This window comes from Onychomys torridus, chromosome 16 (assembly GCF_903995425.1).
Source record: "Onychomys torridus chromosome 16, mOncTor1.1, whole genome shotgun sequence".
Classification (NCBI taxonomy): domain Eukaryota; kingdom Metazoa; phylum Chordata; class Mammalia; order Rodentia; family Cricetidae; genus Onychomys; species Onychomys torridus.
This window is the reverse complement of record NC_050458.1, coordinates 9666508-9681462: the sequence shown is the minus strand read 5'-3', so window position 1 is coordinate 9681462 and position 14955 is coordinate 9666508. Positions and strand designations below refer to the sequence as shown.

The window sequence follows — 14955 nt, the reverse complement described above, 5'->3', positions numbered from 1 at the left end:
ATTGGATTTAGTAAGGCAATAGGTCTGAGTAGGTATATTTTATATAACTCCTAACTTTTCTAACTAACCTGTAATATCAAGACCTTGGATTAATAATTTATTTTTCACTTACAAATTTTGGAGATAAAATACATGAAATGTTATCCTAGGGTGTAAGGGTATAAAAACTTGAGTATGCAAATGAATTTAGTCCACTTCCAATTTTAATTTTAATTTACAATACATTGCTTAATAGGTTGGATAACATGTGCTTAAGTCCCTTAGAAAAATATTAAGAACAAAAATGATTTTTAAAATGCTCAATTTTTTTCCCCTGCTACTTGCTTTGTGACTGACATTTGGTTTTTAAAAACTATTTCAAGGTACTAAACCAAACATCTCGACTTGAAATACAACTACTAGAGAATTCATTATCAACCTACAAGTTAGAGAAGCAACTTCTCCAACAGACAAACGAAATTCTGAAGATTCATGAAAAAAACAGGTAAGGATTATTGTACCCTAAAAACATTTTTATCTACACATCTTTAGATCCTCCAGCTCACTGGGATCTGTGTTTTGGTAATTTAAAGCACAAAGTCACAAGAAGGGAGGAAGGCAGAAATGTAGCCAGTGTGTCCACAAGGAGGCCTGTGTCCTGCTTCAATTCTTGAGGTGGTTTGGTCCTCAGCTGCTGCAATGAGCAATTGTTCAAATAACACCATCTACACAAAATGATTTGACATTTTGGCAAAATAGGTTGACATTTCTTCAGCAGCATCAAATTTGTGACCCTAGAGAAGAGAACAGCAGAGTCTCTTGAACTGTTACTCATTTGTCTCTTAACCCACGCTGTGTAGGACCTTTGTAACATACAAGATTGACAGCTTTGCTACAGAGAAGCAGATTTATAATATTTCTAGAAAAGACTTGCCCATGGAATAACTAGGAAGGGACTTTTGCACTGAAGGTCATTTAGTTTGTCATAATAAATTTGATTTATAGATATCATCATACGGTAGTGTTTTGTGAGGTTTGAGGTCTATCTGGTCAGTGAATGCAACTTTAAGATTTTAAAAGTCAGGACAATGAAACACTAGCTCATTTCAAGGTCATTAACATTAATTGTAGGTAGTTTGAGCAAAACACCAATTCCTGTAGAATAAGTGTCTTCTATTTCATTGTACTTTCTTCTGAATATTTGGTTGTCTTGAAGACATTTCAGCTCTTATACCTTATGTTCAGTTAAAGACTACTTTCCTGGTAGGAAATAGTCAGATACTGCTGCAGCTAGACTCTGCTGTCTAGACTCTCTTCCCAAGGCAGGGGACCATCATCAGGACTGTGGGCCTTCCTACTTTGCAGAAGGACCAGTGGCTCAGACCAAGTGAGTCACATATCTTGCTAATGGCAGAACTAGAAATGGAATCCAGGTTGTTTTTCTGGTCCTTCTCTTCTTTTCCTCTCACATAAGACTTCTCATGACCTACAACCTAAAGGCTTTCTGAACTTCAAGCAAAAAGCAGCCATCAATGTCAACAATTACAATTAAACTCCTGCACAAATAAAATAAATCTGACTGTTGATTTAGTATCTGCAAGGGGTCACTCATGCACTGTGACTGATATTACCAAATGTTACATTTATTTATTCTTGTAGGGTGATATGGGATAAACTATTTAACTATAAATAAACTTGACAGAACTTGACCCTAAACTGGCTGTTTGATGAAATGTTCTGAAATTGAAAATCCTCTTGGAAATTAATATTTATACCACCAGTTCTACAATAACCAGAAATGTGCATATATGTAACAGGTATACTTTACTTCAGTCACAATCAATTTAGGGTCACCACCATATGACTTAACTTTCTTGCTGAAGTTAGCCCCACTTATAATAATACCTTTCAAGATTTCTGTCCAGGAATTTTGAATATGTAGAGCAATTGAAATGTTTCCTTGTTTTTCTGAGTTATTTGTTTTTAGTATTATAAAAATGGCTCAAAGTTTATTAGAAAATAGAGAAAAATACACACAGGAAAAATTAAAACAGCAGTCCCAACCTACAGAGAGGGCTGTATATATTGCTCAGTAGCATGTACAAACATATTTTTTTCACAAAGTTGAGTCATCTATTTTGGAGCATACTTTATATATATATATGCTATCACTATAAAGATAATAAAGGGGTGGTAAAAAGTTCTATCAGAAATGGGAAATGGAAATGAAAATCAATTATAGAAAAATGTAAAGTAAGAAAAAAATGAAGAAATAACACATTACCTACTTGGCTAGTTAAAACTTTATGTTCCCTTGCCTTAAACAGAGGTCATTCCATTAACAGGCCAAGGATGCTTGTCATGGGCTTGTTACAAAGAGCAAAGAGGTAGAACTCTGGGGTGAACTGGCCAGGAAAAGCAGGCCTAGACTGGGAGTCGGGGGGGGGGGGTGATGATTAATTTTCATTCTCAACTTGATGGTATTAGAATCACCTAGAGAAAACACCGCTGGGCTGTCTGTGAGGAACTTTCCAGAGAAATTTAAAGGACCTGCCCATGACTGTGAATGTGGGCAGCATCATCCCATTGCATGTACTATGGTCCAAGACTGAATCAAAAGGAGGAAGCCAGCTAATCCCAGCATCCCCCCTCTGACTCTTGACTGTGGATCCAGTGTGATCAGCTGTCTCTCACCGCTGCAACTGCTAGACCCTGTCACGACCGCCTGTGCCATCCACCATGAGTCCAATTCAACACTTCCTCAAAGGGCTTTTGAGGGTATGCTGTTGCTGTTGTAGCATTAAGACAGTCACTAACATTCAGGGAGGGAACAAATAGATGCTATCCACAGGAAGTCTGCAACTTCCCGTCCCTTCTAAGTTCAACCAGAGGACTGAGTATATTCTCTTCCCCAGTGTTTTCCCCCAAGCACATTTGTCAGGCTCCTGTTCACCTTGATAATGTATGCTATGGGCTGAACTTATTTATGTAGCTATTTTTAATTGATTTTTTTCATTTACAAAAAAAAAAAAATAAATGTTAATAAGATTGCTTTTGAGCAAACAGGAAAAGTCCAATAGCAAGTCGGTTTCAATACACCAGTACTCTGGAGACATTAACTGATGTTAGCTTCTGCATTGTGAAGCTGACTCCAGACCCTTGAAACTGACAGTTTTGTTCCCAGAGTAATAACTCCAGTAGTTTTAAAGAAAGATATTGAGTATAAAACTCTAACTTTCTCCACTCCCAAATTCAGGTAAGTTTTTATCAGATGCTTTTCTATCAAAGTAAGCTATGTGCAGACTTCTTTTTTCCATTGTAAAAGTAAGGAATGTGTTCTTCTCTTTTAGGATACACTGATTAGGCAATAGGTTAGAGTCATCAGGATGCCAGAATGTTTTGGACGGCCTCAGAGTTAAAACATTCTGACATAGTCTGGTGGCATATAATCAGCCTAGTGAGCATGAGACCTGAGTTAGATCTGTAGTACAAATAAATAAGTAGACAAACAAATAAATAAATACTTAAAATTAAATAGTATAGTACATGAAAGTTGGTTTGAAAATTGTTGACAATAAGGACATAAGGATCTAAGGATATTGAAATAGTATTATTACTAGAAGCAGTATTATCAAGTTAGTTTATATTTGTACTATTTCACCATAAAAATGATAATGATCCAGGAACTGAAAAAGTGAAGACCTCTATGTAAGATGTATTTTATCACGTCAATCAAGAGGAATTCAGTTACCTTATTTTTTCTGTGATGCTGTGAACATCGCAGAGATATACTTTAATGTCAATAAAATATCCCTGCAATATGAATCTTTATTACAGTGCATGTTATGTAAATCTACATCAGAATGGCTTTGATCCATCGCTCAGCAGACTTATTAGCACCCATGATTAATAGCTTTCCAACACGTTACTAGCATAAATTCTTCACTGCTTCTCCTTTTGATGTGCACAATGTCTCATGCTCTGTAACTTGTCAATTGACTCTTGGATGACATAGGTTTCGATAGGAAACATGAAAACATGTATGCTTAACTACAAAAACAATTGATTCTCTTAACTGTCTGTTGCTTTAAAAAGACAACTGTGGCCCTTAACTGTCAGTTGTATTCAAATATCCCCTTCTTCCTTCTTTATTCCCTCCATTTAATGTTATTTATTCCCCTCCTTCCTTAAAAATATATTATATCTATATCTAGGTAGATATGCTATATATATATCATACATATCCCTTGGATTTTGGGCCATTCCATTATGATTTTTTTACTTTTTTTTTTCATTTTTGTTAGAAATTCAAATTTGATCATGCTTCTTGCATTTTTTTCTCTTCTAAATCTTGCAAACTTACCCCATTGGACTGGGTTTTCAGTCCCACAGTATGAAACTGGAAACATAAATGTGGCAACATGAGTGTTGAAAGCTTAACCCTAGGAAAAGTGTACCAACATGATTTTTAATATAGCACCTACTATCATTTCCTATTCATGTATTCTCATTGGGTAATTTTGTTATATTAAATACATTTATGTAAGAAGAAGAGAATAATAGAAACTAAGCTTTGCTTACCCCAAGGATGTTTTAGATTGTGTCTGGCTATTAATATGACAGGGGCTTAGGCTGACAAGTCTGGGAGCTGGCCCTCAGGAATGTTGCCTGCCTTTGTCAGAACAAGGTGGCATCTTTTGTGGTTGGGATGATACTCCACAGGCAAACTGATGAAAAACTGCCCATGTTTTATCAGTGAAGCTGAGTCAGGCTGCTTTTACACATGAACTCTAAACTGGCACAAGTGTAAAGAACTTCTTATGCAGCAGCTTCTCAGAGATTCCTGACACATCTGATTGTTTCCCTCTAACCAAATTTCAATTTCTGTAGAAAAGTCATGTTTTCTTCCACATATAACTTATGTCATTTACTGTTAATGGTAGAGTTTCAGGGTCATAGCAATTCCCTTTTTCTAGTCAAATGGGCCTTTTGAGAGGAGTGAAACCTCTTCTCAAACTTTAATTTGAAATGCATTTCTATATTCATGCAGATGAAAATTTTCATGTATCTCATACCCCAACTTGACACCTGTTTCTTTTTCATTCTGGAACATCCAAGGGTGATATTACCTAAGAAGTGGTCCTTGAGGGCACTTTGCTAGTAGACTCAGGTCCCAACATGGCTGTATTCTTACAACTATCTGTCTGTCTTCCTAACTGAAGGGTCCAGTTCATGCAATGGTATGTGGGCCAGACAGCTACTCTCTTATGTTATGTGTATCCTTGTCTGCACCATTTTTAAAAAGTGATTTTCTTCAAACAAACCAAAAATATCCTTTCGTAATACATAGTGTATTTCCTGATTCTATTTATTGTTATTGTTTATTTTCATATGATCAAGGGAATGAGAGGCATTCTGCCAAGCACTATCTAAAACAGCAAAGGCAGTGTCCTCCTAAGTAAGCAGAGAGGAGGAAAAAGTCAAATGTTTACATTTTTCTAAATAGTTCATTGATCTTACCTACCTATTCTTCACGTGAATCTTAATCCCCCAGATACAACAAGAAGCTATTTCTACAAGGAGGCATCTCTGAAATGTAAGAACAACATGCCCCAGTCATCCAGGTCTGGTTTGAATCAGCCAATGCACTTTCCAGAGGGGATTATCTAAATTAAGCTCTGCTTCCTCCCCTCGGAATGTCAGGAGTTGTGTCTGGGTGTGTGACTTAGCAGCTTTGAGAAAGTTCCCTGCCTTTGCCGCCAAGTCAGAGTATCTCCTACCTCTTTGGCAGAAAAAAAAAATCGTGTTTTATAGTTAGGATTATACTGCATACACATGCTGAGAGGTCTTGCTGACTTACATGCTGAAAACCGAAGCACAGCACTTGCAGGGTTGAGTGTGGATTCTGGGCCTCACTGGATTCATGTTTTCATCCCCTAAATACCCAAATGAACAAAGCAGGAATAGGATAGCTTTACTGTTTGTTTTCCCAGAAGTCTAACAGAGGTGACTGTGAATCTCCTAGTCTGCTTTCTTTAGCAAATTTTATTTTTGTTGCTTGAACACTGCCCTAATTTCAAAACATGGTAGTTTTTTAAAAAGTTACTTAGAAGAAAGAGACTTTGCATCCCATTTCTATGTCTAAAATACACAATCAAAAACCCAAGCAAATGGAAATCCATTAGACTTGCTTGTGATGGGGTTGTTATGATCATGCAGCAGGAGATATTATATGCCAAATTGTATCACATTTTTCTAATATTATCCCATTTCTTCATTTCTTCTGATCAAAAATAATGAAAAAGAAGGTGGGTTCAGGCAAGCACCTCTAGTCTCAGCACTGCAGAGGCAGAGGCAGGTGGAGCTCTGTGACTTTGAGGTCAGTCTGGTCCACATAATGAGTTCTAGGACAGCCAGGCAGCAACCTTAGTTAGTGAGACCCTGTCTAAGGGGAAAAAATAGAGAAAAAAGAAAAGATGGGACAGGGCTGGCACACACCTTTAATCCTGGCACTTAGAAGGTAGAAGCAGGCAGATCTCAGCGAATTGAAGGCCAGCTTGGTCTACAAAATGAATTTCAGGACCACCAGGGCTGTTAACACAGAGAAACCCTGTTTAAAAAAAAGAGATGTGTGGGAACATATACATCAATGTTTTATTTATTTTGATGTATATATTTATATACATCAAAATTTTATTCAGCTGACCAAGTGGGAATCACTCCACTGGGCATGTCCAGTCTTTTGAACTGCAACACCAGACTGACATCTACAAAGTTCAAATTCAAGGACAACAAAATCGAGTTATAAAAAAGTGTTATAAAACTCATGACATTTTGGGTGATTTTATGATTGCTGTTTTCAGCTGCATTTGTGGTTGTCTTGGAGCCCGCCTCTGAAGCATGGGTCCCCTAGCCAGGTGTCAAGGCCACAGATCCCCCTTAATTTTCAATTTTTTTTCCAAATTGAGAACACAGGTAGGCAGAAGAATATTATAGAAGAAATTTCTCTGTCATAACAGAGTATACTAGAAAGAAGGAAAAGGAGGAACCCATCTATACAAAGGTGGAGCATTCGCCCTTTCTTTTCTTTCTATTTTTTAAATATAAGAAAAAGTTTATTCATTTTACATACCAACCACAGATCTCTCTCTCATCCTTCCTCTCGCTCTTCCTCCAAAAGTGTAAGGCCTCCCATGGTGAGTCAGCAAATCCTGGTTATATTCAGTTGAGGCAGGACTAAGCCCTCACCTCCACCCCCACCCCCACCCCAAGCCTGCATCAAGGCTGAGCAAAGAGCCCCACCATAGGTAAAGCCAGTTCATGAATGAGGAATAGATCCTGATCCCACTGCTAGGGACCTTTTAAATAGACCCTATACACAATTGTCTCCTATGTGCAGAGGGTCTAGTCTGGTCCCATGCAGGTTCCACAGCTGTGGGTCTAAAGTTCGTGAGTTCCCACAAGCTTGGTTCAGTTGTCTCTATAGATTTCCCCATCATGATCTTGACCCCTCTTGCTCATATAATCCATCTTCCCTCTCTTCGGCTGGACTCCCAGAGTTCGGCAACATTCAGGCTTTCTTGGCAAATGTATTGAGTGTGCCAGGTGAAGACAAGGGAAACCTTCAATAAGAAAGCTTAGAATTACATGGGACTAGTCCACCACCTTTCTAGCTGATCTCACTGTGTTGGATGCACGCCATTCCCTGTTACTACCTCTCCAAGCAGTCTTCTAAAGAATACATTATTTCCACATTATAATTAAAAGGCAGAAGCTCACAGAGTTCAAATAATTGGCCCATGACTAAAGAGTTAGTACATAGCAGAACCCACTTTTGATTCCATGATGATTTCCTGTGTTAATTACTATAAGAAATACTTTCCAGCGTGATGCAGCCTAGGGTGTAACTGGAGTGGTCATCAAGTGATGTTCTTAAAACAAACAAATATAAAATTGAAGAAAAGTGTAGACTGGTTGATTTTGGCCTACCAAGGTAGACTATTATTTAGTCCTTCTAATGTTGGAATAGGGCATATAAACTATTTTATACTGGGAATTCACTGAACTTTGTGGACAAGTCTCATCTATTTCCCAATTGGAGTTATAAGAAATCATTAAGGTAATTATGTTTAATTGGTTGAATCTTACACAATTGCAAGATACAAATTTTGTCTTACTAAGAAGTTACTAAGGAAATATTGATGATTTAGTAGTATCTCTGAAAAGCGTTCTAATTGGAGCTATCCTGCATTTGATAAGACCTTTAAAAAGTACTAAAATGTCTGTAATACACTTAAATTGTAATTAGCCAACATTGGAGGTGGAGGCTAGAGGATCAATAGTTCAAGGTCCTCCTTTGCTAAAATATTGAGCTCTGGGCTAGCCTGGACTACATGAAACCCTGTCCCTAAAATAAAAATCAATTTGACTTTTCCTGAAAAAAAAGTACTAAAATGAAGAATTGCTAAATTCTAGCATTAGATATTTGATTGGATTTAATTATATTAGCTGTGTATGATATTGACCGAGGACAAGGGTCTTAAAATGTCAAGTTCTCAGGTCTAAGCATGCTCAATAGTAGAGTGCTTGCCTAGACTGCACAAATCCTTCATTTCTGTCCCTCAACAGCAAAAAAAAAAAAAAAAAAAAAAAAAAAAAAAGGAAGAAGAAGAAAAACCCACTGTCTATGTGGTACCCTATTTCTTGTAACTAGAATTGGAGGGAGAGTTACATTTATCCTGTTTCTTACATAATGAACTGAATGGCAGATGCATATTTCTTTTTCTTAGTTTCAATAGCCTTAGGGACTGAGAGCAATAGAGACTTCTGAGCCAATTGGGAATCTAAGAGCCATCTTAATTCTTCCCTTTCCCTGGATCCTCTACACCTCGCCAACTTTTGTTGATCTTGATGATTCCCACCACTGAAATCTTCTTCAAACATGTCTGGTCCTTTCTAGCTCCATCAATTGGTGGACTCTCATCAATTCTCAACTGTCCCACTGCAGTGACCTTGATATCCTTAGCTTTGTGCCAGTGTGACCTACTCAGGTCATGGACAAAATCATTTTTGTTTAAATAACAATCTTTTTCCTTGTAAGATTCCCATCATATGGTACAGTGGATCAAAAGAAGTTCACAATTTAGTGAAGAACACAGTGCCTGGCCATTACTACGATCATTCTGCAGCCTTTTCCTCTTACTGGTTTTTAGTTTAGAAGGAATTGACTTACAGCTCCCAGCAGGGATTCTGAGACCAGACTGACTGGGTTTCATTTTCCTCTTTTCTTGCTGTAACTAGCTCTATCATATGCTATTTGTGTGACTCTAGGCTAGTTAAGGAGACTCTCTGTGGCTTGTTGGCTAATGTTTAACATAGAGATGATGATGATAATACTGTTTGAAGTTGATGTGAAGATTAATGATACATGAAGGTACATGAAACACAGAGTACAGTGCCTGGCAGGCATAGCTGTGTTTAATTATGTTAGATGTATCCCTCTTTACCACACGATGCTATTCTATACTAATTTGATGCTTGATTTGTCTAGCATGGCTGACATTCCCTATTTGGTTGGCAAACTCCTGTTCATCCTTGAAACCTTACTGTATATACTATTTTGGCTCCAAGAGCCATTTCTTGACTCAGCGAGCTACATTTCCTCATTACAACCTACAGAATACCTGTCTTTTTACCATTATTTGACCCATCCTATGACATGTGTGTTTATGTATGAGTACATGAGTGTATAGCATTAGGAAGTAATCTTCTAGAATAAAACCTGCGTTTTATGTATTACCTTTGTACTACCAGGCCCAGTTCCCCTCACATAGTATATATAGTTCTAAATATTTTTCAAATGTTGAATGAATAATGATCAATATCATACCAGTGATTCTAGCTCCCAAAATGCCCTTTATACACACTTGCATGCACACATGTGCATGCAAACACACACACACACACACACACACACACACACACACACCTAACTTAATTAACATACACATAACAAAAATACTTTTAGTAGAAACCATAAATCATATGATTTACATTAAATACTGAAAACTTTTCATCATTTTTATCATTATTAAAACAATGCTCATATCACAATTATGCACACCTAATGTCCCACTTTATAGCAGCCAGGGTTCTTAATCTAAAGGCTGAGGCTCAGTAATTCAGTCCAACTTTTAAACTTCTTAACAGTGTCTAAAACATCCATCATAGATTTCTAGGAAATTCATTCATTGAAAAATTTTAAAAAGCAAAGCAGATTACAAGTTATATATGAGTATATACAGTTAAAGACCAAAGTTTGGCTATTTCCACATCATCACCTTCCCTTGCATATCCTTTGGACCAACTGCTATACAAAATAGTGCGTACTAATCTATTCTTTCTATAAGTACACTATCAATGTAATCATGACTATGTAGTGTACACTCTAACTACAGCTATATAAACCTTTAGGATGTCTACACAAACACATTCTAACACACAGTTATATATATATATATATTTTTTTAATATAGACTTATGTCTATTATTTCATAAACTAAGTCACAAATATCTTACATTAATATATGTGTGTGTAAGTGTACGCAATCAAACCTCATAATTTAAAGAATAAATACCAATTCAACTTTATACATCATAAATACATCATAATTTACACTTTGCTTGATTCATTTTTTATTATATTTTGTTTTGTTTTGTTTTACACTTTTGAGACAAAATTTCATTAACTGGTCCAGGCTAGCTAGGAACTCACTGTGTAGCACAGGATAGACTTGAACTTGCCACAGCGCTCCTGCTTTACCTTCCCACTGTGGGGACAAGAGGTGTGCTACTATGCCAACATATAGTCAGTGCTATACTGATAAAGTGTTACTTGTTAGATACAGATTGACTATTTAAAATTTTGTAAAATGCAAACAGTTATTTTGAATTTTCTATCCTCCCAGCATGTGTGTGTGTGTGTGTGTGTGTGTGTGTGTGTGTGTGTGTGTTAATCTTCTAAAACCTTCCTGCTACACTTACTAGGGCATTATCTTGTCATGCTTGCTAGCTATTTACATTTCTTCTGTGACTGGATTGTCCAAGTGTTTTGATTTTATTATATCACTTGTCTTTGCTTTACTAACTCATATGAATTCTTTGTGGTATATACATTCTGAGATATATATATATAATTTTATCTAGTTAAACATTTATTTTTCAACCTATTTTCAAATATATGTGTTACATGTTTTTAAGTCACAAAATGTATCTATCAGTCTTCTTTCTTCCTTATTTCTGGCTTCTACAATATATTTATTTAGCTTATTGTTATTTCCTCAGGCTTTAAAAAGCTTACTGTTTGATGTTGACTTTATAGTGTTTATAATTCTGCCCAAAATTTGAATTACCAGATAAATGGGACTGTATTATGAAAGAGAATTTAGTATTTAATTTAATAATAAATTATAAACTTTATCTAGAAAAAGCTCATCCTTTGCATGCCCATATTTGCACCATATGGCAACACACTGCATACTACAGGCAAGGAAGTAATTAAAACATTTGCAAATAAGTTCAGACAGATAAAAATGAGAAGGTTTCTATATTTTCAACATCTCTTCCTTGAGTCAAGAGCTATATTTACACACAGCATAGGCAGTTCTCACCACTAGGCATTCATTGGCTGCTATGTTAAGAATTCTATTGTGGGAAACAATTTGAAAGGGAGAGCATTTATGTGAAAGTTTCAAGATGTATCCAATGGTTTTAAATATTTCCAAGAAGATATATTGTAGAAAAGGACGGTGTGTTCAGGGCAAGCAAATCAACCAGAATGTTCAAATTATGTATACTCTTTCACGAGCTTTTACTGAAGTTCAAGACCTAGATTATTTTGTTTATTTTATTCTTCATTAAAGTGCACCTCTGCCTCAAACTAGAAGTTAAGTGCCAAAATCCTATGCATGTCTCTTCTCAAAGTGCTCCCATAAAGATGGGAAACAGGAAGTACTGAAAATCCTGTGAGAAACTCTGTTTTGGAATTTGTAGCTCAATTTGTATAGACTGAATGCACAGTTGGTAAACTGTTGCTCCATGGAACACTAATCTCAAAAGAAGCATCCTGGGAAAAATGGTTTATTCAATCTGAATCTTCCAAAAACTTGACAGTAGAGCTATCTTTCTGTTTAATAAACTCTGAAACAAAAACCCATGCACTGAAGTTTGGGGTCAGCATCTCGTGTTTTGTTAGGAGCTTTAAACCTCAGCTAAACTTGTTAAACGTTATCATCAGGGAAATCAACAACTTGCCTGTCCATTTTTAGGATTTAATGCCCTAAGACTCAACTTTCCTATCTAGTGTTCCCCATGCCAAATGGAGAAAGGCTCTTTGGACTTTTCTAATTAAGAATAATGGTAGAGTATCTATAGAAAGTTTCAGTGATCAGATAGAATATGATCAGTGTATTGGATAAAAAAATTAAATTTGATGGCAGACATTTTAAGGTAGAGCTATAATTAAGAAACTCTTGGCACTGGGAATGTGGCTTACTGATTAAAAACACACATTATTTTTCAAATGACTTGAGTTCAGTTCCTAGTATTTGTGTCTGGAAGCTGACATCTCCCTGTAACTGCAGCAGGGATTTGATGCCTCTGGCCTTCCTCTGTGGGCGCGCAAACACACACACACACACACACAAAATAAAATAAAATAAAATAAAATAATCTTTAACAACAAAATCTGTTTGGATTTTTCAAAGATTATTCCTATATGTGGGGAAAATGGGTAAGTTCAAACACTGTGGCTCACAAGCTCCCAAACCAACCAAAGGGTGAAGAACAAATGTTAAGGAGATGTTTCAGGTGATACCTTGATGATTGGTGTGATGTAAATAGTATAAACAGGTTATATCAGTTACTTTTCTATTTCTGTAATAACATACCATGAGCGCATGGCTCCAGAGCATTAGAGGTCATGATGATGTAGTGCAGGTATGGCAGCAGGCATGATACTCAGGGCTCACCTCTTGAAACGTAAGCATGAACTAGAGAGAGAGAGAAAACCGGGTACGGCTTGTGACATTGAAACTTAAAAACTGCCCCCAGTGACATATTTTCTCCAGCAAGGTTACATCTCCCAGACCTACCCAAATAGTACCCCACACTGGGGGATCAAGTATATGCCCAAGTCTGTGGGGGAGCATTTCCTTTTCAAGCCATCACATATGGCCGCATTATACTGCATCAAGGAGATGACTACAGATGTGGGTCATTTTCATAGCAATGGGAATCTGTGCAGATTTTGAACATAAAACAATTGAAACATATTTGGTGTCACCTGGTTCCAGCAGTTAATATATTTTTTAAGGTTTTAGATAAGAAACTTAGATTGCTACCTGTATTTTAGGGCTTAAAAATATAATGCCTTAAGAGTCAACAGAGAGACTGAAGAGATGATTAAGTTGTTGCTCTTGCACAACCTTTTACACAGGTTCAGTTCCCTGCACCCACATGGCAGCCAAAAATTATAACTCCACTTTTAGAGAATCTGATTCTCTCTTCTGGTCTCCATGGACATTGCATGTGTATAGTACACAGACATATATGTAGACAAAACACCCATACACATAGAACAAAAATAAAAACATATCCTTAAGGAAAAGAATCAAAGGAGATAGGGATTTTCTTAAGTGTTATACAACTCTAATGTTATATTATATTACAAATGTGTTAATAGCTACAGACTGTATATACCTTTTTGGAAAGTGAATTTTGAATTCAAGCCATTTTGGAATTAATAGGGGAAAAAGGTTGACTTCCTAAGTGCACAAACAGCCAATAGATAGGAAGATACAAAGAGAGAAGTCTTTTGGAAACCACACATTAAGAGTAGATGTAAAAGAGGATGAGTACCTTCAAAGGAGACGGAAGGGTCAGGAAGAAATGGCCATTCTGAAGGAGGCTAAAGATTATCACACATAAAAGACTGATTATAACAGTACTAGAAAATAACTGGACTGTGAGGGCTACTAAGAGAAACCTGAGTGGAGTGACAGTACCCTGGTAGGAAACACTTTCTGGGAAACTCTATTTCTCCCATATGGTAAGGTCCCAGTAATACAGCAGGGGGGTGCTGCTCTGGTTTCCCAGTCCTTTGAGATGTCTTTGGCCATTGTCTTTTTGCATCCCGATGATGGATGCCTCTGTGTCTTCATGACTATCTCTTCCAAGGTGACAGACTGTCTTAATGCCACTTGATACCTGGAAGTCATGGTAGATTAATACCTATTTAATAAGTTAATAAAATTAGTGTTCTTTCCAATATACTAATGTATATTCCTTTGACAAAGGAAAGAACAATATCCAGGACTGTTTTCTTTGGATCAAGGATTTCCTTAATCAACTTTTCATTCTCATAGCTTTCCAAATTGTGCTGAAAAATGAAGCAAAAAAAACAAACAAACAAAAAACAAAACAAAACAAAAAACCACCAATGTCTTTTACCAACATCTCTAGTAGAATAGCAACCACACCCAGTATATGCCCTGTTCTTGTAGTATGTTAGAAGCAGAAGTGGAACAACGTTGATGCAAAGTATGAAAACTATATTATGTTGGAAACAGAAGTTTCTTGTTGCTTATGATTTTTCTCTGAGGCTTGCTGTCTAAAAAAAAATCTAAGTAGAAATACTGCCATCTTATATTCAACGTAACTATTGGTACTTAGCAAATAATAAATATGACTTATAACTAGAACCTGATATTGCCTGCTAATTAGGAAACCTGGAAGGGCAGTTCTGATTTTACTTCTGGGACACAAATGTCATTTAGAACTTTTATCCAACATCATATGTCTCTTTAGCTTCAAAGTCATGAGCTATATATACATGATCATCATTTTAGCAGTTGATGCTAAAGATTTCCTGGTGGTATACTATAACTGATGGGAGGCTGACACACAATTTTCTTATAA

The 14955-nt window shown here is 36.5% G+C and overlaps 1 protein-coding gene across 2 annotated transcripts in view; it reads left to right on the top strand.

Annotated features, from left to right (window-relative positions):
• Angpt1 (angiopoietin 1) overlaps positions 1-14955 on the top strand; it is a 252824-nt gene that overhangs the window by 156991 nt on the left and 80878 nt on the right. For both annotated transcript variants that reach the window (XM_036209059.1, XM_036209058.1), the window contains exon 3: positions 363-484. In XM_036209059.1, the coding sequence (XP_036064952.1) occupies positions 363-484 (122 nt within the window). The remainder of the gene's footprint in view (positions 1-362; positions 485-14955) is intronic.